This window comes from Symphalangus syndactylus, chromosome 22 (genome assembly GCF_028878055.3).
Source record: "Symphalangus syndactylus isolate Jambi chromosome 22, NHGRI_mSymSyn1-v2.1_pri, whole genome shotgun sequence".
NCBI lineage: Eukaryota > Metazoa > Chordata > Mammalia > Primates > Hylobatidae > Symphalangus > Symphalangus syndactylus.
This window is the reverse complement of record NC_072444.2, coordinates 40118047-40141444: the sequence shown is the minus strand read 5'-3', so window position 1 is coordinate 40141444 and position 23398 is coordinate 40118047. Positions and strand designations below refer to the sequence as shown.

General features: G+C 52.0%; 1 protein-coding gene, 1 long non-coding RNA gene and 1 pseudogene across 4 annotated transcripts; 1 reads left to right on the top strand and 2 right to left on the bottom strand.

The window, feature by feature from the left end:
• Window positions 1-3790: 3790 nt before the first annotated feature.
• Window positions 3791-6623, bottom strand: LOC134735594 (uncharacterized). Its single transcript, XR_010118822.1, has 2 exons — window positions 4722-6623; window positions 3791-4471 (listed from the first exon to the last, which is right to left on the bottom strand). It is a non-coding gene; the product is annotated as an uncharacterized lncRNA (long non-coding RNA).
• A 3806-nt stretch (window positions 6624-10429) lies between these two features.
• On the top strand, window positions 10430-17096 carry LOC129471899 (coiled-coil domain-containing protein 74B-like). 3 transcript variants are annotated; one of them, XM_063631261.1, is made up of 9 exons: window positions 10445-11646; window positions 13082-13126; window positions 13236-13329; window positions 14151-14263; window positions 15098-15236; window positions 16033-16225; window positions 16308-16381; window positions 16457-16513; window positions 16686-17096. In XM_063631261.1, exons 1-9 carry the CDS (start codon window positions 11403-11405, stop codon window positions 16819-16821), a joined length of 1095 nt encoding a protein of 364 aa, XP_063487331.1. In that variant the 5' UTR covers window positions 10445-11402; the 3' UTR covers window positions 16822-17096. The 3 variants fall into 3 exon arrangements, with proteins under 3 accessions (XP_063487332.1, XP_063487331.1, XP_055116980.1); XM_063631262.1 differs by lacking the exon at window positions 16308-16381 and having other exon boundaries at window positions 10430-11646; window positions 16485-16513; XM_055261005.2 differs by lacking the exon at window positions 13236-13329 and having other exon boundaries at window positions 10454-11646; window positions 14213-14263.
• Window positions 17097-18437: 1341 nt separating this feature from the next.
• LOC129471901 (mediator of RNA polymerase II transcription subunit 15-like) lies at window positions 18438-22740 on the bottom strand (annotated as a pseudogene).
• Between the last annotated feature and the right edge of the window lie 658 nt (window positions 22741-23398).

Below are 23398 nucleotides of genomic sequence, written 5' to 3'. Positions count from 1 at the left end.
CAGGAGGCAGAGGTTGCAGTGAGCCAAGATAGTGCCACTGCACTCCAGCCTGGGTGAAAGACTGAGACTCCCTCTCAAAAAAAAAAAAAAAAAAAAAAAAAAAGAAGTATGCTTTTATGTTGTTTCTTATAACTTAAACCTCCCTGTACTTAACACCTTTCATAATTTCCTCCCAGAAAGCACACGTTCCTATCACCAAAACTGTTGTCACATAAAAAATAACTAATAGTGCTGCAAAGATGTTTAAGATGGATATCAAAACTTCTAATATCTTGGCACTGAAGACATTACTTAGATCCATATACGTCTTATCTTTAATACCAACACATATCATGGTGATAGCAATCCTAGAATCCTTTCTAGCTCAAACTGTCTAACTATATCCTAAGCAGCAAAAAGAGGTGGAGAAGGAAGGGGAGGAGGAGAATGAAAAGAATAGGAAGAAGAGAAGGAAGAGGAGGAGAAAAAGAAGAAGAAGAAAGAAAAGGAGGAGGAATGGAAGAAGAAAAAAAGAAGAATGTAGGGGAGGAGGAGAAAGCATTTATCAGCATAAATTCTCAGTCCAAAGGGCTGTTGATACATACTGATGAATAAACACGAGAACGGTGTAAGCCATAAGGAAGCAGCACTTTAGAGAATTTCAGTTCAGATGCCTCCCCTTTACGTTTCTCTAAATTAGAGAATTTCCAGACTAACCGTTCTTTCCTGAACCATGAACCACTGGCCCCTTCTATCAGAAACTTAGAGCTATTCCCTGCCTGTGCACCTCACAGTAGATGCTGCTGTTCAGTGAGAAAGAAAAATAGCCTTAAAGAGAAAGCCTGCTGGTTTCGGGAATAATTTCTCTGCTTTTTCAGTTAAATAAATTTAAGTTGAGTTTTATTTTGTCTACTCATAACAACTAAAGTTTTGTATTGTGGTATATTCAAGTGTGTAGAAATTGAACCTCAAAGGACTCTTTAAGTTTAACTTTGTATGGAAATTATATTATTATGCAGGTAGTCACTGGATAATAATGGATTATCAAGTAATTTTGGAAGCTGTCAAGTCTATCTTATTCTTTCTAAACCCAACCCTTACCTTCCCAGTTCAGTCATTAGAATTCTGTATTTCCTGAGTCAAGAAAAACAGAAACAGCTTTATTGAGATAATTCAAATAGCTCAGATAATACAAGAACGATAGTCTATTATGGCATTTGCAGTAGATGTTCCTGGAATAGAGATAAGTAAAAATTTTCCCCAGACTCCTGCCATATGTAATCATTTAGTACAACCAGTCTGCTCAAAAATAAGTTTGTTGGCCGGGCGTGGTGGCTTACGCCTGTAATCCCAGCACTTTGGGAGGCCAAAGCAGGTGGATCATGAAGTCAGGAGTTTGAGACCAGCCTGGCCAATATGGTGAAGCCCCGTCTCTACTAAAAATACAAAAATTAGCCAGCCATGGTGGCGCATGTCTGTAATCCCAGCTACTCAGGAGGCTGAGGCAGGAGAATCACTTGAATCAGGGAGGCGGAGGTTGCGGTGAGCAGAGATGGCACTACTGCACTCTGGCCTGAGTGACAGGGTGAGACTCCATCTCAAAAAAAAAAAAAGTTTGTTAAATTTTCCATTTAGATGAATCCATGTGTCTCTAGAATAGTGGAGCAGCAAATCTACTTAACAAAGTCAGACATAAATGGGCTAAATTTAGGTGCCCCAAACTTGGAAATAAGATTAAGCTCTGTGATTGGAAATATAAGAACAATACCTAATGAATGAATAAATTAGCGATTTAGAGATATACACCACAGAAAGAGAGGGTCTTCACGTTTTGGGCTAAAAAACTGGAGAAATTATGAAGTCCAATGAAGGCAAGATTGCCATTGAAATGCAGCCTCATCAGTTTCATCAGAATTGGGCAGATGTAAAAAAATACTGGAATGCTGTCATTTTGTCCGAAGATGGTGTTTTAGCAGAAGGAATTTTGGTTTACATGGAGTTTAGTTAGGGAATCTAACACCAAGGATTTGGCAGTGTTTATCTAACTGTGTCCAGGAGAGGAAGATACGGAATCTGGCAGTCACACACAGAATGTTCGGGACAATTAGGAGATTAAAGTGATGTGCTGTTATTTTGGCTGAGATTTAGGAATATTTCACTTCCCTCTCCCTGTCAAGGATCCACAACGGAGCAAGCTCAGGAGGCAAAGCAAAGCAAGTCATCACCATTACTAAGCTGGAGCTCTGGCCCGAGCACTTCTGTGGACCTCTGGTCAATCAGGCTAGACCAAGTGGAGGAAGTGGAGGCCAAAGTAGCCGCAGGCCAGAACAGGCGAAATTACTAGTTCTGTCCATTCTACTGCAAGTCCCAACACAGGTAGATTTTACCACTCCCAGTTCAGCAAAAGGGCACACAGAGTAGACCCACCAGCAACAGAGGAAAAGGAGCAAGGACAAGAAAGGAAGTTTGTGCCTTGGTGCCCGGTGCTGCCTTCCCCAGACCCTAGCTGGTCAGAGCAGTAGCCGACCTGCATGAGAGGAACACCCAACACAGACAGAGAGATTTAGCCAGGCAGAATCCAATAAACTCAGAATGATCCCTCCAGACTAGGTGGATTTTCTTCTGATTGGAAATTTTACTTCTCGAGTAATTTTTAAATCATAACTGAATATCCAAAATGGCAGATTTAAGAATTCCACCCACTGGAAAGGTTTGAAACATATTGTGAAATAATGCATGGCTTTCTGGTTTACTTCCCAGTCTCCTAAATTAAATTGCTTAGTGCATGTCAGCCTGTGAGGAAGGCTGTGCCATGTAGTAGAAAGAATGAGGGTTTGAAATCATATGTACCTGAGTTCAAATGTGATTCAATCCCTTAATAGCATTGGGTGAGCTTCAAGTCATTTGAACAGTCTATGAGCCTAAGTTTTCTCCACTTCTTACAAACAGGCAGTGTATGGGAGTTGTTAGGGTTAAATGAAATAGCATTTATAGTGTGTAGCACACAGGTTTCCAAGCAATAAATGCTCAAAATGTTAGATGCCTTCTACCTCTGGCTTTCCCCTGAGATCCTGACAAATCCTCCATGGACCAACAAAAATCAAACCTGCATGACTGCATGTATCTGCTATGGATTAAAGCTGGGTCCTGGATGCCTACAAAGGCAGTGCCCTCTATGGGCTCCCCTGGACCCATCAGCTGGACCATTCCCTAAGGTGTCTCTGTCTGTTCCTCATTGCTCACACCCGTGTGCAGAAACATGCACCCACCCCTAGCCACACTCAGGCAACATCAGGTATGATATACATATAGTTTTTTAAAAAAGCAGTAACTTCCCCTTAGTAAATATACCTCTCATGAGCCCTGGCATTTTGCACATAACATTTTAAAGACAGAAGAAAATAAAAGTAGTCTCAACCTCAGTCTACATCAATGAGCACTTGTTTTGTGTCGGGTTCTTTCCAGAGTTTTTTAATTCGAGCACAGCAACCGCCTTTGGATTAGATACTATCATTATTATGCCTGTCTCATAGATTAGAAGACAGAAGTCCGTATCAAGTGGCCTTGACTTGGAAGGATAATTGATAATTTTCTTTTTTCTTTTTTGAGATGGAGTTTTACTCTTGTTGCCCAGGCTGGAGTGCAATGGTGAGATCTCAGCTCATGCAACCTCTGTATCCCGGGTTCAAGCGATTCTCCTGTCTCAGCCTCCCGAGTAGCTGAAATTACAGACATGCACCACCACACCCAACTAATTTTTGTACTTTTAGTAGAGATGGGTTTTCTCCATGTTGGTCATGCTGGTCGATAATTTTCAACTATGATTTTATTTACTGGGTACATGCTATTTGTGCATTACTTATAGAAGTCATGTTGACTAAGTGAAGAAAAGACTGAGGAATATGTTAAAACACATTTCTCTAAAACTGACGTTGAATGCTATGAGCTGAGAATAAAACTACTTCAGTTTCACCTTTGTTGTATTGCCAGCAATGCCTGTGGGCTTTTAGGCTATGATGAAACCTTATCTCTACCCAAACTTCATGGTCATACTTCCATTTAAGCACAAAAAAGTTATAAAGTCACAATACATAAAGTTATTTTTTGGCACTGGGAACAAGAAATGCCTATCAGCAGTTTGCCAACCTGTGCAAGAATTATCAGTCACTGGCCATCAAAAGTCATCAACAAGGTCATGACCATTCCAATTCCAGGCTTTAAGAGGTTCCAGGGCAAGCAGGAGTAAGGTAGAAAAATGTTGCCACCCACTTCTGCCAAAAGTCTGGCTCATCCATCAGAAAGCCAGCAGTTATCTCCTTTACTGAGAGTTGTATTCGTGGCAGCTGAAGCCACCCCTTTATCCTCAGTTTTCACCCCACTCCTCTTCAACAGCACCTCTTTCCCTGAATCAGTGTCAGATAATACAAATTGTGGCAGCATCCAAGAGTGGAATAGGACAGGTAATGGGGCCATTGTTAACAGTTCATGAAGTCTGCAAAAGAGAGAAAAAGATCTGAGGATTGTAGTTTTCAGGCTAAAGAAGTATCACTGGCTCCAAATGATCAGGAACCCATTCATTTATTGAGCATTATTACTGAGGCCCTCCTACACGCAAAATGTTCTTCTAGGCACTGGGGATACAGTCAAGGACAAAGTCTTCCCTTCACGGAGCCTGCATTCTGCTGAGGGGTAGACAGACAACACACAGACAATTTAAAAAACCAGAAAGTGACAAGAACTACCCAGAGAATGGGTGGATGGAATGGAGTGAATAAATAGTTCCTTATGATGAGAATAGTCAGGGAAGGCCTCTTTGAGGAGGTGCCTTTTAATTTGAGGTTCTAACATCGGGAAGAAGCTGGTCAGAAGTTCCAATGGGTCACATTTCTAGGTAGAGGGAATAGTTGAAGCAAACGCTGAGGCTGCAAGGAGTTCATCTTGTTTGAGGAACTGTACAGGCCAAGTAGATGGAGCTTGGTGGCTGAGACCTTCAAAGAGAGTGGATCCAGATGAGGCAAAAGAGACCAGGGAGGGCAAGACCTCACGTGCTGGAGCGTCCACAGTGAGTCTGATCTTTTTCTAAGGCCAATGGGAAGTCATCGGAAGGTTTTCAGTGATGACTCACAAGATCTGATTTATATTTTACAAGATCCTCCTACCTGTTGTGTGGGAATGGATGGTAGGGGTGTGAGAGAGAAAGCGAGAGGTCAGGGTATGTTTGGAAGAAGAGTCAGTGGGACTTGTTGACGGATTAACTGTGGAAGGTGAGGGAGGAAGGAGGAGTTGACGAAATCCAGTCCAGTGTTGGTCATGATTATATTTACATAATATTCAGAAAACTAGATAACAGTGGCAGGAGGAAACCTCTCAATCTAGTATCTAGTGGACTAATGTGTGTGTGTGTGTGCTATTAGAACTATGGAGAAAAGTTTATTATGAAATAATGTGTATATGTTCATGCTTGTGTCTGTCTGTGATGCTATGTAATAGAGTATCAAACAGATTTTTTTCTGTTTTCATGGCTCAAAGCCAAGGAGACCAGCCACATCTTGCTTTTACTGAAAGGCACTAATGAAGATTTGGCTCTACCACTAACTCCTGCATATATCTCCTCCCTCTTCCTGTAAGCCAAGGTCCGTGAAGGGAGAAGTCTCACTGGGTGTGCACAGCTTCCCAACAGCAGATCTGCCATCCCTGGCCCACTCTACTCATGAAACTGAGTATGTTTGTCTGTCCTCTGGTGAAACTAGCATCTTGCTACTCATGTGAGCATCTGCTTAGACAGAAAAAAATTTGAAGATAAATATTTTAAAAATCAATAGTTTCCTAAATACCAGAAATAATTAGAAATAAAACCAAAAAATTATATTTACACCATCATTAGGAAAACAGAATGTTAGGAATAATCCTTACATTTGTGAAACCTCTACTTAAAAAAATACATACACTTTACAAATGCACAGCAGTATGTAATGATTTTTAACCAATTTTTAAATCTATCTACTAGTTTACAGAAATATGGTTTTTTCAATTGAATATAAGGGTTAAAAATATCTAATTCCAATCCCAAAAGGATTTTCTTTGCAATTTGACAAAATAATTTCAAAGTTCGTCTGGAGAAAGGAACAGTTGAGATTAGGGGGAAAAAAGGAAGCAGAGTTGTGGACGCTCCCTGTGAAATGCTATGTATGAAACAAAGTGTTCATAGAAAGCTGCACAGACTCTAGAATTCACAGATAAACCGCTGAGCACAATGATCTTAAAATAGAAACATGATTTAACATTTCATAGCGAAGCATCCTAAAGCCATGTAAGGGATAGGCTTTCTTACCAAAGAGTACATGGAAAGTCATCTATTTAATTCAGGAAAGAAGTCTAATTGGAGACTTAACTCATACCACGCACTGGAATAAGTTGTCGTACATTAAACAGATAGACGTAAAAACAATATGAAACCACTCCAGGAATTTTTAAAGCTGCTAAAATAAAAAGTAGGCAAACATAACCTAATCTTGGTTTGAAAAAATTTAAGAAAAAAGAAAGCATTGAATGAAACCACACAGGAAAAAAGAGAACTGACAATATAAATCTGTCCATGTGTACATACACATATCAAAATAGAGGAGATTAAAAACAACTGGAGAAAAATCTTATAATGTATTTCCTACATAACATGACATTTAGTAAGCAATTGAAATATAGCTTATTAAAAAAATAGGTAAAAGATACAAGGAGACTTCCATAAAAGAAGACAAAAAGCTAATAAATGGCGGGGTGCGGTGGCTCATGCCTGTAATCCCAGCACTTTGGGAGGCTGAGGCGGGAAGATGACGACGTCAGGAGTTTGAGACCAGCCTGGCCAACATGGTGAAATCCCATCTCTACTAAAAATACAAAAATTAGCTAGTGTGGTGGCGCATGCCTCTAATCTCAGTTACTTGGGAGGCCGAGGCAGGAAAATCGCTTGAACCTGGGATGTAGAGGTTGCAGTAAGCCGAGATCGCACCACTGTACTCCAGCCTGGGTGACAGAGACTCCTTCTCAAAAACTAAATAAATAAATAATAAAAGTGATAAATTGGCAGCTGGCGCCAGGGAGAGGCCATTTCCTGATGGGCCACACCTATTTCACTAAAGTGTTAATTGAATGCAGATTCCAGGGAGAAGCAACTTCCCAGGCATGTGCATTAAGAGACAAAGTGGTGCAGTATGACCTTTGGGGGGCACCCCACCCAAAAACCTCAGATGGGCATGCATACAGTTTCCTAAACACACTGCATGTGCTCAACTCCTAAGGGTAAGGAGGGTACTGTACATGTGGGCAGCCCACCCTAAGGGAAGGATCATGGGAAAGGGGCCAGTCTAGAAAGTCCTAGGATCAAGGTTAAACACCACACTTGACTTTCATGTGCCCACTTAGGTCTCTTCCAAGCGTACTTTCCTTTCTTTCCTGTTTTAAAGCCTTTTAAAATACACTCCCACTCCTGCTCTGAAACTTGCTTCGTCTCTTTTTCTGCCTTATGCCCCTCAGTCGAATTCCTTCTTCTGAGGAGCCAAGAGTTGTGGTTGCTGAAGACCCATCCGGATTCACTGCCAGTGACTTGGACACCTTCCACTGCTAACACTATTAACTCGGACACCTTCCACTGCTAACACAATAACACTTGGTTATTGTGTTTATTTGGAGAGTAAGTATGGTTTAAGGAGATGTGTATGGGTGCCAGGTTGACAAGGGATAGACTTGTGATGGTTAATTCTACATGTCAACTTGTCTGGGCCACTGGATGCACTCATATCTGGCTACACATTATTTCCTGGCAGGTCTGTAAGGGTGTTTTCAGAAAAAATCATTTAAATTGGTGGTGCAAGCAGCCATGCATGCATTTCTGGAGTAGCTTCCCTGTAGCTTGCAGGAACCAGAGTGGGCAATAAGAGCCCCATCCTCCATATACTGGGGATCTGTGCTCTGATTGATGATGGCTGCTATTGATTGTGAAAATGCAGACAAAGAGGCAGGCAGCCACTGCTGCAATCTCCACTGCTATGTTTGCAACCTCCCTCCTCAACCCTCACCACCTCTCTGGGGACACCTTCCAGGAGGTTTTTATGGATCGGCACCTCCTACTGCCTTCATTTTTCTTTTCTCCTTCTTGGGAACCAGATGTTTAGGACTAGGACATTCAAAAGCAACCATATACCAGGCACAGTGGCTCATACCTGTAATTTCAACACTTCTGGAGGCTGAGGCAGGAAGATTGCCTCAGCCCAGGAGTTTGAGACCAGTCTAGGCAACATAGCAAGACAAAAAAAAAAAATTAGCCAGGCATGGTGGTGTGTGCCTGTAATCCCAGTTACTAGGGAAGCTGAGGCAGGAGGATGGCTTGAGCACAGGAGTTCCAGGCTGCAAGTGAGCTATAATTGCGCCACTGCACTCCTGCCTGGATGAATTTCTCTCCACTCAGGGTATCCTCCTTCCCAGCAATAATATTGCTGCCATTCATTCCAGCTATCCATAAACCATAATTACTGAAAACATGTTGCTATAATTTTTTTGAACAACCTGTCATCTGTTAAAAATAATAATACAAGATTATATTTTATCTTAATTTATTCCTTCTCTAATGCACTTCCCTTTTTTTAGATCCAAATTTCCTATATCATTTTCCTTCTTTTTTTGAAACAAGATCTCTCTCTGTTGCCCAAGCTGGAGTGCAGTGGTGCAATCACGCCTCGCTGCATCTCAGCCTTCTCAGTAGCTGGGACTGCAGGTGTGCACCACCATGCAGGTGAATTTTTTAGTTTTTTGTGGAGACAGGGTCTGGCTATATTGCCCAGGCTGGTCTTCAACTCTTGGGCTCAAGAGATGCTCCTGCTTTGGCCTCTCAAAGTACTGGGATTACAGGCATCAGGCATGCACCTGACTTTTCATTTCTCTTGTGTTTTTCACTTCTTACATTTTCTTTTTGTTTTTTGAGACAGAGTCTCACTCTGTTGCTCGGAATGGAGTGCAGTGGCAGGATCTCAGCTTGCTGGAAACTTCACCTCCTGACTTCAAGCAATTCTTCGGCCTCGGCCGCCTGAGTAGCTGGGATTACAGACATGCACCACCATGTCTGCCATTTTTTTTTTTTTTTTTTTTTTTGAGATGGAGTCTTGTTCTGTCGCCCAGGCTGGGGTGCAGTGGCACGATCTTGGTTCACTGCAAGCTCCGCCTCCCAGGTTCACGCCATTCTCCTGCCTCAGCTTCCGGAGTAGCTGGGACCACAGGCGCCCGCCACCATGCCCGGCTAATTTTTTGTATTTTTAGTAGAGACGGGGTTTCACCATGTTAGCCAAGATGGTCTCGATCTCCTGACCTCGTGATCCGCCCACCTCGGTCTCCCAGTAATTTTTGTATTTTTAGTAGAGATGGGTTTTCACCATGTTGCCCAGGCTGGTCTTGAACTCCTGACCTCAAGTGATTCGCCCACCTTGGCCTCCTAAGGTGTTGGGATTAGAGGTGTGAGGCACTGTGCCCGGCCAACTTCTCGCATTTTCTTTCTTTTCTTCTTCTTCTTCTTTTTTTTTTTTTTTTTTTTGAGATGGTGTCTTACTCTGTTGCCCAGGCTTGAGGGCAGTGGCATGATCTCAGCTCACTGCAACCTCCACCTCCTGGATTCAAGTGATCCTCCCACCTTAGCCTCCCAAGTAGCTGGAATTACAGGTGCATGCCACCACGCTAGCTAATTTTTGTATTTTTTAGTAGAGATGGGGTATCACCATGTTGGCCAGGCTGGTCTTGAGCTCCTGACCTCAAATGATGTGCCCAACTCGGCCTCCCAAAGTGCTGGGATTACAGACATGAGCCACCCTGCCTGGCCTTCACATTTTCTTTAGATTATTTCTTAGAATGTCTACCTCTCTGTTCCCATTATCAGTCTGTAATCTCATGTTGTCTACTTTTTCCATTAGCGCACTTAGCGTATTAATCATAGTTGTATTCCATTTCTTGGTCTGATAATTCCAACATCTCTGCCTATTTAAGTCTGGCTCAGATGTTTGCTGTGTCTTCAAACTGTGTTTTTTTTTATTATGCCTTGCACGTTTTTGTTGAGGGCTGGTCGTGCTCAACCAGTAAGAGGTAAATGGACTTTCTGTGTGAAGTTTTATGTAGGTCTGGTTAGGGGTTGGGCCATGTGTGCTGTTTGTTAACCGGAGGTGTCAGAGCCTTAAACCTCCTCTAGTGTCTTAGTTTTTGTCTCCCTGTTGTCTTTACGGTTTCCTAGAGATTTCTCGAATAAGCTCTGAGATGAGCAGTTCTTTCACTTGTATCCCCTGTTATTATACAGGAGCCCCATTGATGTGGCAGTAAGATGTGGGGAAGGGGAGCCAGAGCAGGCTGGGGTTAGCTACGTTCCCTTCCTCCAGGTTTGTTGGTATCTGGCAAAATTACGATTGGTCTGGCTGTGATTTTTTTTTTTTTCTTTGAGGGCAGGCCTTGTAAAAAAAAAAAAAAAAAAAAAAAAAAGACTTACTTCTTTTTATTTTTATTATTTTTAAATTAATTAATTAATTAATTATTTTTTGAGATGGAGTCTCACCCTGTCGCCCAGGCTGGAGTGCAATGGCGTGATCTTGGCTCACTGCAACCTCCACCTCCTGGGTTCAAGTGATTCTCCTGCCTCAGCCTCCAGAGTAGCTGGGATTACAGGCGTGAGCCACTGCGCCCGGCCTCTTATTTTTAGGCAGCATCTCACTCTGTCACTTAGGCTGGAGTTCAGTGGTGCCATCATAGCTCACTGCAGCCTCGACCTCTGGGGTTCCAGCAGTCCTCCCGCCTCAGCCTCCCGAGTAGTTGGGACTACAGGCGCAAGCCACCATGCCCGGGTTTTTTCTGTTTTAATTTTTATAGAGACGGGGTCTCACTTTCCATCCAGGCTGGAAAGGATGCCTGGATGCCTTTTATTATTATTATTATTATTATTATTTTTAGATAGAGTCTCTGTCGCCCAGGTTGGAGTGCAGCGGTGTGATCTCGGCTCACTGCAACCTCTGCCTCCCGGTTCAAGCTATTCTCCTGCCTCAGCCTCCCGAATAGCTGGGATTACTGGCTCCTGCCACTACGCCTGGCTAAATTTTGTTATTTTTAGTACAGTCGGGGTTTCCCCATGTTGGCCAGGCTGGTCACGAACTCCTGACCTCAAGTGATCCGTCCGCCTCGGCCTCCCAAAGCTCGGGGATTACAGGCGTGAGCCTCCGCGCCCAGCCCTGGATGCCTTGTAAATCACTACTCACCCAGGAAGAGCCAGCGACAGGCCCCGCCCCCCGCCAACCGCCTCGCGCCCTCCGTCGCCCGGTTTCCATGGTGACGGGGCGCCAGGCTAGGGCGGCCTGGCCACTGAGCTGGGGTGCAGTGGCAGCAGGAGGGTACCTGGCGACGGCGATATGAGCGGTGCGGGGGTGGCGGCTGGGACGCGGCCCCCCAGCTCGCCGACTCTGGGCTGCCGGCGCCAGCGCCCCTCTGTGGGCGTCCAGTCCTTTAGGCCGCAGAGCCCGCAGCTAAGGCAGAGCGACCCGCAGAAACGGAACCTGGACCTGGAGAAGAGCCTGCAGTTCCTGCAGCAGCAGCACTCGGAGATGCTGGCCAAGCTCCATGAGGAGATCGAGCACCTGAAGCGGGAGAACAGGGGTGAGCCGGCGCGGGGCCCTAGGCCGGCCCTGCCTCCCCAGGCACACTCAACACTGCCGCTCCCGCAGCACAGAAACACAGCCATGAACTCCAGCACACGCCTGGGCTGAGGGGGAACACAGGACAGCAAGCCCGCCCTGGGTCCTGCCACTCTGAGCTGTCCCCTTCTTCCAGAGGGAGACCCGCGTGGCCCCCGGGCAGTGCCGACCCTGTCTGCTTGTCTCATGGGGCAGCATCATTTCAGATGCTGACTCCCCCAGTCCTCTCCTCTCCAGGAAGGGTCCGACACACCTCTGTTAAAAACTTTATAGAGGGGGCTGGGCGCGGCGGCTCACGCCTGTAATTCCAGCACTTTGGGAGGCCGAGGCGGGCGGATCACGAGGTCAGGAGATCGAGACCATCCTGGCTAACACGGTGAAATCCCGTCTCTACTGAAAATACAAAAAAATTAGCTGGGCGTGGTGGCGGGCGCCTGTAGTCCCAGCTACTCGAGAGGCTGAGGCAGGAGAATGGCGTGAAGCCAGGAGGCGGAGCTTGCAGTGAGGGGAGATCTTGCCACTGCACTCCAGCCTGGGCGACAGAGACTCCGTCTCAAAAAAACAAAAACAAACAAACAAAAACTTTATACAGGGAAACGTGCACAAGTGCGAGTGCGCAGCTCAGTGAATTTATTCCAGCTAAACACATCGGATCAGGAGCAGGCATCCCCCCGACCCCCACCCCGTCCCCGCTTCGCCTGTGCCCATACTGTCCTCCCATGGGGCCTTCCCAACTGCACCCTCAGCTGCTCCTCACCCCCACGCCCCTTCTCCCTCCCTCCTCCCCCACCCCTCCTGCCCCGAGCAGAAGGAGGGCCCGCCAGGATGTGGGATGTGGCTCCGCTCCTCGCTCCTGCTTCAGGAGGGCTCCAGCAAGGGCACCAGTGCCCGCGGCCTCCTTTCCCGCCCCGTTCCCTGGTGCTGCCTTACCTAAGTGCCGAGTATCCCATCACCAGGCGTCTGTTTTGTCAGGACCCCCCTTCCCCATGTCTTCTTGAGCCTCAGGACGCCGCGTTCCTCATGTCTTCTTGAGCCCCCCGGCCCAAGTCCCTGATGCCCACGGGATCATAACACCGCCATAGCCAGGGGTTCCGGAGTTCACCTCTGTACCCCTAAAACCCAGGTCCTGCCTGGTAGTGTGGACGCCCTCCAGTCATCTCAGATGGATGAGGCCGATATGCCGGGTGGGCTCTGCCTACGGAACAGGCTGGGCCATTCCTGGCCTGCCGCCCACCGCAAAGGCGTGGTGGAGAGCGGGATCCACGGGGCAGGGCCCAATCAGCCAGTGGGGAGCCAGGACTCTCGGGCTCAGCAGCTGGGAGAGGACAGGCCAGGCTTCTTCTCTCAGAATGGCTGTGGTTTCACAAGTGCTGAGGAGAGCGTGTGCTTGCTTTCAGATCTCCATTACAAGCTCATAATGAATCAGACATCACAGAAGAAAGGTGAGAATTGGGCCCTTCAGCGCCTGATGGGATGCTCTTGCCACCCAGGGGAGTCCCTCCAGACTGTCCTTGCCCACCTGGCTGCACTGGCCCCTGTATGCCAACCCAGTGGGGACAGGTTCTGGGGGACCTGGACAGATGCCGCTACCTCTAGCCGTGGCTGGACGATGTTATGCAGCCAAGCACAGCACCTGCTGCTCTCAGTAAGCCCAGGGCCTGAGGTCATTGCAGTGGGGAGGTGGGCACAGGGTGCTTCCCAGACCCTCCCTCCTCCAAGTAGAGCTGAAATGGGAAGGAACCCCTGGGACAGCCCCTGCCCTGCTGGGTCTTTGCCTCAGATTGCTGCTGTGGCCAGGCCCAGGATTCCAGCCCCGTGGCTCTGAGTCCTGACATGCTGGGGGCCCCAGGGGCTCTGGACACACTCCATCCAGGGATCCCTTCCTGCCATCTGGGCAGCAACCATGGGGACAAAGGGAGGAAGCAGAGTCCTGTTTCCTTGCCACTTGTCCAAGGCACTTCCCCATCCTGACAGCGGCCCCCACCCAGCCCAGGATTCTGGGTTGTGGTCTCGAGCTCACTTCCCGTTATCTCTGGGGCCGGGGCTGACATCAGGAGGACATCTGACTGGTGGATGGAGCCAGCCTGGGAACATCGCAGCTGGGGCAGTGCTTAGGGCTCTCCCTTCCCAGGGAGACATGGAGAATGGGGTCGAGGGAGGGCCCTTCCCTAGGCGCTGTGGCAACTCCAGTGAGCTGTTCTGGGCAAAGTGTGGCCCAAGTCAGCAGCCCCAGCCCTGCAGTGCCGGGGACCCTGACAGGACCCGGGAAGAGGCCATGCCCTCCCTTGGGACCTGCTGTTCCACGTGTCCCAAGCCCTCCTGCTTTCCAGATGGCCCCTCAGGAAACCACCTTTCCGGGGCCTCTGCTCCCTTAGGCTCTCGCTGGTTCTGAATCAACTGAGGGTGGGTAGAGCCGAGGGGACCCAGCCCTGCCAGGCTGAAGGAGGGCTCCTCATGGACACACAGGCCAGGAGGCAAGCATGGGCATCTTGCAGGCAGTGGCGCCGACACTGTGCGCTCTCCTGCAGACAGCCTCTCCACGTCAAGCTTCCAGTCTGTCAAGTCCATCTCTAATTCAGGTGAGCAGGCTAGTGTCCATGTGCTCACAGGGGTGACTGCCCCACGGGGACCCCAGCCTGGGTGGCCTCTAGGGGTGCTGACCAGGCGCCCTCTGCTGGGCCAAGCTCCAGGATTTGGGGGTGAAGGTGCAGCTGAAAAGAGCCCTGCAAGCTGAAGCCACCGGGAGGGGATTAAGGGGGCGTGGGCAGGACCAGGGACCAGTCACAGGGCAGTAAGGCCTCACAGCAGGCACCCCAGGGCGGGGCAGCAAGCAGGCAGGAGCGGCCTCCCCGGGTGGCCTTCTAGGGAGCACGTACCCTGGCTGCCCAGCAGAAGCCCTGCTTGGCTGTGTCCCCGTCACAAGCAGGCAGGACACAGGAGGGATGGCACTGCCCATGGAGCCCTGGGCTCATGGCACCTTCTGCAGAGTGAGCCGGGAGCAAAGAACCTCTTTTCCCCACTCTGTGAAGCCGGGCATTTTCTTCAGCCCAGCCCTAACCCCCACCATTCCTGTGATGGGCCCAGGCGCTAGACGGGTCTTGTCCTTGCCGAGGAAACCCATGCAGGCTGGGTCCCAAGCCTCTCATGCAGTTTCATTTTACCCAAAATGGGGCCAGCTTCCACTATCTTGATTGTTCTAGAATGTTCACAGGCATCACCCATGGGCTTCACCCTCAGAACCTCATTGATTCCCCCCAGAACCCTCCAAGGCAGGCTTCCCTTTACAGAGGAGGAAACAGGCAGGAGCAGGGGCTTCTTGGGTACACACAGCTGATCCTGGAAAACTTGGGCAGTGACTGTTGGTGCCTGCAGTGACTGGCCTTGTAGGGTCTGACTTGCGGCCAACTCTCAAGGCAAGGCCAGGCCCCAGCCCGGCTCCTTCAACAAGCAAGATTCGAAAGCCGACATCCCCCAGAAGGCGGACCTGGAAGAGGAGCCCCGACTTCACAACAGCAAGCTGGACAAGGTTCCTGGGGTACAAGGGCAGGCCAGGTAAGGCTTGGGTGTTCCGGGGGTGCAAGGGCAGGCCAGGTAAGTCTTGCCTGCACCCTAAGGGCCCCATGACTACATTTACTAGGCTCATGCCCTGCAGTCAGCCAACTGCTCTGCCCCTAGCTCCAGGGGCCTGTCTCCAGGGCTCATGATAGCAGATGACGGCCACGCTCTACCCATCGGTGGGCACTGTCTTCCCCCCCTCCCCTGGGGGTCCTGCAGAGTACCTGTGCTGACCTGAGCCCACAAGGTGGGCCAGTAGCAGCACCTAAACCACTTCCTCAGAGAAAAGTGAAGTAATATTCTTACCAAGAAAAGTGAGTTGCATTCCTGCTGCCCGTGGCCACAGCCTGCCTTTGGAGGGCACAAGGCCAGCGGGTCAGAGCAGGACCAGGTTCTGGTGATCCCTGAGTTTCTGGGACTGCCCTGGGATGCTACAGAGTGCACACTTTCAGCAGTGCAACCAGCAGGACAGGGTCCTGCGTCTGCACATCCGGAGACCAGGCCTGGAGCAAGATGCCCCACTGGATGTGGGGTCACGACCAAGAGCAGCCTGGCAGCTAGCTGGTCACCCATTGAAGCCCATCTGACCCTTAGGACACCTTCAGAGGGGAGAAAGGGACAGGCCCCAGTCCCAGAGACCCCCACCTGGTGCCCAGAGCACCCTGCTCAGTGGGAGAGGGGAGCCAGGCCCTCTTCCCTACATTGGCCTGGGCGCTGCCTGGGGAGGTATGCTGGTTGGGTGGTTAGATGCACCTAGGCAGGTCACCTCTGGCTGCTGCAATGACTGTTTCAGAAAGGAGAAAGCAGAAGCTTCTAACGCAGGAGCTGCCTGTATGAGGAGCAGCCAGCACCAGGGCAGGCAGATGGGGACGGGGGCACACCCCCCAGTGATCCTGCCCCTTCCCCTGCGAAAGCCCACCACACTTAGGCAGTGCGAAGTGCTCATCCGCGAGCTGTGGAATACCAACCTCCTGCAGACCCAAGAGGTGAGGCCCTGGGTGGTGGGGGTGGTCCTGGGCAGTCTGGTGCCGCCATAGGCCCCACCATGCCCCTGCCCCTGCCTTTCAGCTGCAGCACCTCAAGTCCCTCCTGGAAGGGAGTCAGAGGCCCCAGGGGGCCCCAGAGGAAGCTAGCTTTCCCAGGTGAGTGCCTCGTGCACCCCTGCCCCATCCCTGGGGGCCTATCCACAGCTCACTGCTGACTCTTCCTTCACCCAGCGACCAAGAAACCATGCATTTCCCCAAGGTCTCCACCAAGAGCCTCTCCAAGAAATGGTAAGTCCCACAGGCATAGGGACAGTGGGGCAGCCCTGCGGCCTGGGCCCCAGGGAGGGAGTGGGGAAGGGAGGGTGGCAGCGCAGAAGCAGAACACGCTGAGGCCTCTCTGGGCTCCCGTGAGGGTCATGCAGGCCCCACTCACGGTGACAGTCCTTCTACCTGCCCCCAGCCTGCTTCTGAGCCCACCTGTGGCGGAGCGTGCCATCCTGCCCGCACTGAAGCAGACCCCGAAGAACAACTTTGCCAAGAGGCAGAAGAGGCTGCAGGCAATGCAGAAACGGCGCCTGCATCGCTCAGTGCTTTGAGCCACCCGCATCTGGTCAGTGCCAGGCCCACCAACCTGCAGCTGGAGACTGGCTCTCTATAGCATTTCCTGATACTTCCACTACTTTTAGGCCTGGCTGAATTCCAAATTCCAAAATAGATGGCACTCAAGATAGATAAAGTACTTGATCTCCAAACTGACAAACTGTTTATTTTCTAGCTGTTATTTTGCTATTTGGCATTTACATAAAAGCACATGATGAAGTAGGTATCGCCTTACCTGTTGAAACTGAAAATAAAGCTTGTTTATTTCCAAGTTGTATGCCTGGTTCCTCACTGGCTATCAGGCATCGCGTCCCTTCCCAGTCCCAGCCCTTGGCCCCTAGTCCAGCCCCCGCTGTCTGCAGGGACCTTCCTGAGCAGCCCAGTCTTACTCATCCTGGGACCTACCAGCGGCCCTGGGAAAGAGGCATTGGCAGAGCCGTGCACATCCTCCCTGGAAGCAGGAGGGCTTTTCTGGTCCCCTGGCTGGGCTGGAGCTGCGTTCCAAACAAATGATCACTCTATCTCTTGCCCAGACTGCACACTCCTGGGGGCAAGAGGCTGTCCTCTCCTGCCCTGACACAGCACCACAGACAGGGGGTCCAGCCTGGCTCGCCCTCCTCCTCGGAGGGCTGTCTCGAGTGCCATGGCCATGCCCGCACCACCCCCTCCACCACGGCACAGCCATGTCCACTGTCGGGGGTGGGGTGGCCAGCTTAGTGCCCACCCTCAGCCAGCCACACAGTCTTCCCAGGCCCACGGCCCCCCTTCGTTGGCATTAACCTCAGCCTCTTCCTGCTTCAGGGAGCAGGAACTTTGCCAGGAAGCTGGGGGATGAACCAGGAATGGGACAGTGTGTCAGAGGACAGCCGACGCCCAGGGGCTTACAGCATCCTAACAGGACAGTAGGCCCAGTTTCATGGAGCGGGGGACACAGTGACAAGTCCTGACAAACACAGGAATAACAAGAGTATAACAATCACAGATGATGGGCTAGTATGCATAAAAAGGGGGGACTCTTGTCACCAAAGGGCTGCTGGCCAGTGCCTAGGGTAGCGGGCAACATAGGGAGGTGCTCACTGCATGGCCCCACCCACCGCCAGGCCCACTCTCTCTGGGTGGTGCAGCGCGTAGTGTTCTGAGGACGTGGGTTGTGAGGGCCTCGCTCTTCATCCTTCACAATGGGGACACAGCCCTCACACGAGTGACACGGGTGCCGGCAGCAAGATCCCTCATGCCCCTGCTCCCTGGGGGCCCCACAGTGCTCAGCAGGAATGCCGTGAGGGCTGAGGCCCAGCTGGTGGTGGGGAGCTGGCAGCAGCCATGGGCCAGCTCTCCCTCCGATAGGCAGCCTGTGCCCTGGACTTAGGGGCTTCCCTGGGGGGTGCCCCACCTGCCCAAAGCAGCACAGCCTGAACCCAAAACTGTGAGCAGAGAATCCGATGTGTGTTTGAAGGGTTTCCTATGTCCTCTACGTGTTCTCCTATAGAAAGGAGCAGGGGTGTGTCGAGGACACACAAGACGCTCTAACAACACCCTGAGCGCACCCTCATGCTGCTGAGACGGACCCGGACCCTGGACAGGCCACGGCGAGCAGCCTGCTCCACCGCGCCCGTCTCAGTCTGTACAAGTGTGGGATTTCATTTGGCAGATCCCCAGGGCAGGATAGAAAAGGAGGAAAGCTAACCTAACTCCAGGCTCCCCATGGACGCCAACACCTAGAAGTGTCTGAGAGGAGGCAGGCGTCCTTGGCCCCGATGAGGCTGCGGGCCATCCCTGCAGTCCTGGCTAGGCAGCCGAGAGGCAGGCCTTGTGGATGCTCCGGGCACAGGTGTTGAGCAAGGTGGTAACCGAGTGCTTGTCCGGGAGCCGCGGCCGCCTGGAGGTCACGCAGTGGTGCATCGACCTGAGGAAGGGGTTGGTGCCTGCAAAAGAACAGTGCGCATGAGCCTGAGGCAGCCGGTGCTGCACCCACGCCCTGCACACCCGGCAGTGCTCTGGGAAGTGGCAGCCCCAGGACTGGCTGAAGCACCAGGAGGAGCCCTGCACACTGCCTGCCTGGCCGTCGGGCTCTCCTCCCAGAGTCTCATCATCAGTGAAGAACTGAATCTGAACGGGATTTGGAGCCCAGGGCTTTGCCTCTGACAACCTTGGGGACCCAGCCCTGGCTCTGCTGTGTGCCAGCTCTGGGCTCAGGGAGACTGACCCCTCCCAACATGACTCTCTGGAGCCACATCACCCAGATGGGGCCTTGTGTGCCCAAGCTACTGGTAGGACCTGTCAGCTCCGCTGAGCTCCCTGGTGGCCTCTGGGAAAAGCAGGGTCTGTCCTTGAGCCACAGGCTTTCTCACCCCTCAGCCACTGAACACAGCCACCCTGGACAGCTGACCTGACACAAGATGAAGGGGCAAAGGGACACAGAAGAAGAGCGGAGACCCCTATCTCTCAGGTGACCATTGGAACACCCGCTCCTGCCCACACAGGGGGAGTCAGAAGAAGGGAGGAAGGGGCCTGAGCCGGGGAGGGGCACAGAGGCTGTCCCTGCAGCACTGGAAGCCTGGTTTTCCAGAATGACCGCTGCCCGCCCCGGGCCCCCAGACAGCTCCTCTGGGTCTGCCACTGTACAGCCACTGCCGGTCCATCCACAGTGGACTCTGGGTATGGTAGTCGGTGGGCACATGGTGGCACACTTGGGAGGTCCTTGTCATCTGCAACACACAAGGCTGTACGTGTGACCCAGACAAGCCCTGGCCTGCCCCGCCTCACAGCCCTGCTCCGGAACACCCCGGGAGGTTCTGGTCAGGCTTGTGGTAAAGCCTGGATGTCTCTCTGACTCTTGGACTTCCAGACCTGAAGCCCACAGTGACCTGCATCGATGGGTGCCCACAGGTCCTGCCTTCTACCTCCCTAGGGCCCCACGCAAGCAGAGCTGCATCTGTGTTGGGAGGTGAGGGTGTGTGGGCTCTGGGGGTGGGGGCAGAGGCAATGGCCAGTCTGTCCTGGGCTGGGTGTATGTGAAGACAGAGCAGACAGCCTGCCGGGACATGAACACAGGATGGGGTCTGGGCACTGTGCCCTCCGGCTTGGACAGCAGAGGCCTGGGGATGCGGTCGGGGGTTGCTCTCCTGCGCCAGCCTGGCCCTCCTGGACACTCGCCCAGCAGATCACGCAGATGGTGGCACTGTCGCTGCAGCGAGAAGGGTCCAGGTTTATCATGCACTTGGGGTCTAGCCTGGCCACCAAGCCCTGGAGCATGCTGGGGATGCTCTGCCGCTGGTTGTCCTCAAGCCTGTGCTTCCGGGTGCATACCACCAGGGCCTTGAGGAGGCAGCATGGCGACCACATTGGATATACATGGCCCAGGGCTGGCCAGCTGCCCTCTGCGAAGCCCAGCCCAGCTGGATGTACATGATGAGTGGGTCGTGGATGGCAGTCATGGCTGGAGTGAATGTGCGGTACAGGGAATGGTTGAAGAGGGTGAGTGGATGTTGGCCAGGACAGCATCCAGGAGCTGCTGGCATAGGTACTGCTGTTTGGTCAGCGGCACCAGGGGCAGTGGGCTGGAGGTAGGATGGGCACGGTCAGAAGCCGGGGACCTGAGGGTTCTCCGTTTAGGGAGCCTTCCCACCCCAGGCCAGTCTTCACTCACAGCCAGATTCCCAAGGCCTCTCTCAGAGCCTCCACCCTTGTGCAGACAATGTTGGCCGATCCTGGGTATAACCCCCCACTCCCACAGCCTTGTCCTCCCCAGAGTCCCTGCCCCCTGTGACCCATGGGGGCCGCAAACAGAGGGTGACTTCTCCCATGTTCCCACCCAGCACAGTGAACCTGGCCTGGAAGAGGCCTGGTGGGCAGGGTCTCAGGTCAGGCCCAGCCCCCACCCAGCCTGACTGTGAAGGCCCCTCCAGTGGTGCTCCCAGGAGCTCTTGGGGGAGCCCCGGTTCCCCCAGGGGTCCCCAGCATCCCACTCACCACCGCCATGTCATTCTTGAGTTTCTCCAGGGTGATGTCACACTTTGGCAAGGTCTTCAGGGGACCTGCAGAGATAGGGGACCTGGGTTGAGCTCCGTGCTGGAGGGCTGGGAGACATGGCAGGTCTCAGGCTTGGATCTGGGATCCCAACCACTGCCGCTGGGCCTCGGCCCTCAGAAACCTCTGCAGGAGCTCCCTCCAGCTGACCAGCTGTTCCCAGACCCAGCGTCTAGGCAGGCGGCCCTCACCCCCAGAAGTGCCCATCCCTGTTGGCAGTGACGCAATGGGTCAAGAGAAGGGACCGTGGCCAGGCCCCTGAACAGGCTGGGAAGGCCTCAGTTGCACCTAGGCTAGTCCCTGTCTTGCTCAGTCCTATAATCCTAACGAAGAATCAACTCAAGAAAGGCCTGGAGAACCACGCAATAGTGACTGGCATTCTATCCGGACAAGCAGAACAGAGAGACACTTCTAGATGGGGGTGGGGGGACAGCCTGAGTTTAGGTGAGAGGGAGGTATAGGCCAACGCCCATGCAGTTCTGAGGTGCTGCCCGAGCAAGTCAGGGGCAGAGCTCCAGGTCATGCTCAGGCCCATCACGGCCAGCTGATGGTCAGGCCACTGCAAGCTGGGCCCCCAACTACTGCCTGGATGAGACCTGGCTGTGATGGGCCAGCATGAGGGCCACAGCAGTGGTGAGGAGTAGGGCAAAGGCTGGGCACTGGCCAAGATGAAGCCTGGGCTCAAAGCCCCAGCACACACAAGAGTGGAGCCTTGGAGGCCTCTGTCCAGGGCCCAAAGAGCTGCCTGGGGCCTTTGCTAAACCCACATCATCACCAAATGCCCATCCATGGCTGGGCGACCCACGCCCTTGTGGACCCTACGTTGGCTGTGGGCAAAACTCACTGCTTGGAGAGGTCTGTCACAATGTCCAGAAGGCTCTTCATCTTGCTCAGGCCCTTTTCTCTGTCTGGAACAGCAGAAGGGACCGTAAGACATGAGCCCGGTGGCATCCCCAGGGCACTGGCCCCCACCCTGGCCGCAGTCCACCTTCGTTCTTCTCGATCTTGTTGACCACACGGTGCAGGGGCTTGATGCGCTTGGACAGCTGCTTCAGCGTGTCCCGGTACAGCTGCTGCTCACCTGGCTGGAGCCAGCTGGACTCATGACAGAGCTGGGGTCACTTCAGGACTATGGGCGGGTGAGGCCACAGCCCTAGACCCTCAGGTGGGGAGCTGGGGCTCTGAGGGCCCCAGAGCTCGCACGAATGGTACGACCTGAGGCCTTGTAAAGGTGAGGGGTGACCTAGCACCTCAACCCGCCAGGCCGTGTACAGCTCACACGATGGAGCTGTCGGTCCCATGCCCGGCTTACCAGGTGTGTGTAAAGGCCTAGGGGAGGGGACATTGGAGTTCTGTGGGGTTTGTGCTGCTTCTGGGTGCTGGGAAGGCTGTGGTGTGGGGCTGCGCAGGAAGCTATGGGGGACAGGGCAGGGCTGGAGCTGCAGCCAAGCGGGAGAAACATGGGAGCTGGGCCCAAGCAGGGCAGCCACCAAACTCACTCTGCAACAAACCACAGTGGTGACCATTTCCCATCCTCCTTCCCATGCCAGCCGGGCGGTGACCTCACCCGAAACAAGGGGTGGGAAAACTGGCAAGACGAGCACCAGAGCACAGGCTCACCATGGGCCAAGAGCACACACAGCTGGTGTCCTGCTTCTGGAAGGTGGTGGGATGGCAGCGAGACTGCAGGGTGGACACTTCCTTCAGCTGGAAGCCTTAAGAGCATACCAGCTGGGTTTGCACCAGCTGAAAACACCGGCTGTTCCATGGCTGCTCACTTTCCAAATACCAAGAAATGGAAAGAAAAGGGAAGCTCGGCCGGGCACAGTGGCTCATGCTTGTAATCCCAGCACTTTGGGAGGCTGAGGCAGGTGGATCAGTTGAGGTCAGGAGTTAAAGACTAGCCCGACCTGTCTCTACTAACAATACAAAAGAAAAATTAGCTGGGCATAGTGGCGCGTGCCTGTAGTCCCAGCTACTTGGAAGGCTAAGGCAGGAGAATCATTTAAGCCTGGGAGGTGGAGGTTGCTGTGAGCCGAGATCGCACCGTGATCTCTTTTCTTTCTCCACCGTCTTTCTTTTCTGCCCACTGTCTTTTTGCAAAACCTTGTCTTCCTCCCGCTGGCTACCCTTTTCCCTTCCCCCACTTGTTACCGTCTTTTCCCCCTCTACCCAAAAACTTTTCTCCCCACTGTCTTTTCACAAAACCTTCTCTACCTACTGCTCACCCCCGTTTCCCCCCCACCCTCTCTTTCCTCCTCCCCCTTGACACACTCTTTTCCTCCTCCATCTACCCATAAACTTTTTACCCACTGTCTTGCTGCAAAACCTTCCCTCCCTCCCGCTCCCCACCCTGTTTCTCCCCCTCCATCTACCCAAAAACTTTTTTCCCCACCATCTTTTCCCCACTGTCTTTTTGCAACGCCTTCTCCTGCTCGCTATTCTCTTTTCCCTTTGTCACTAACCACCCTCTTTACCTCCCTCCATCTATCCCAAAACTATTTTCCTCCTCCTACCGCTGACGCCGCACTGCTTTCTCCGTCGCCG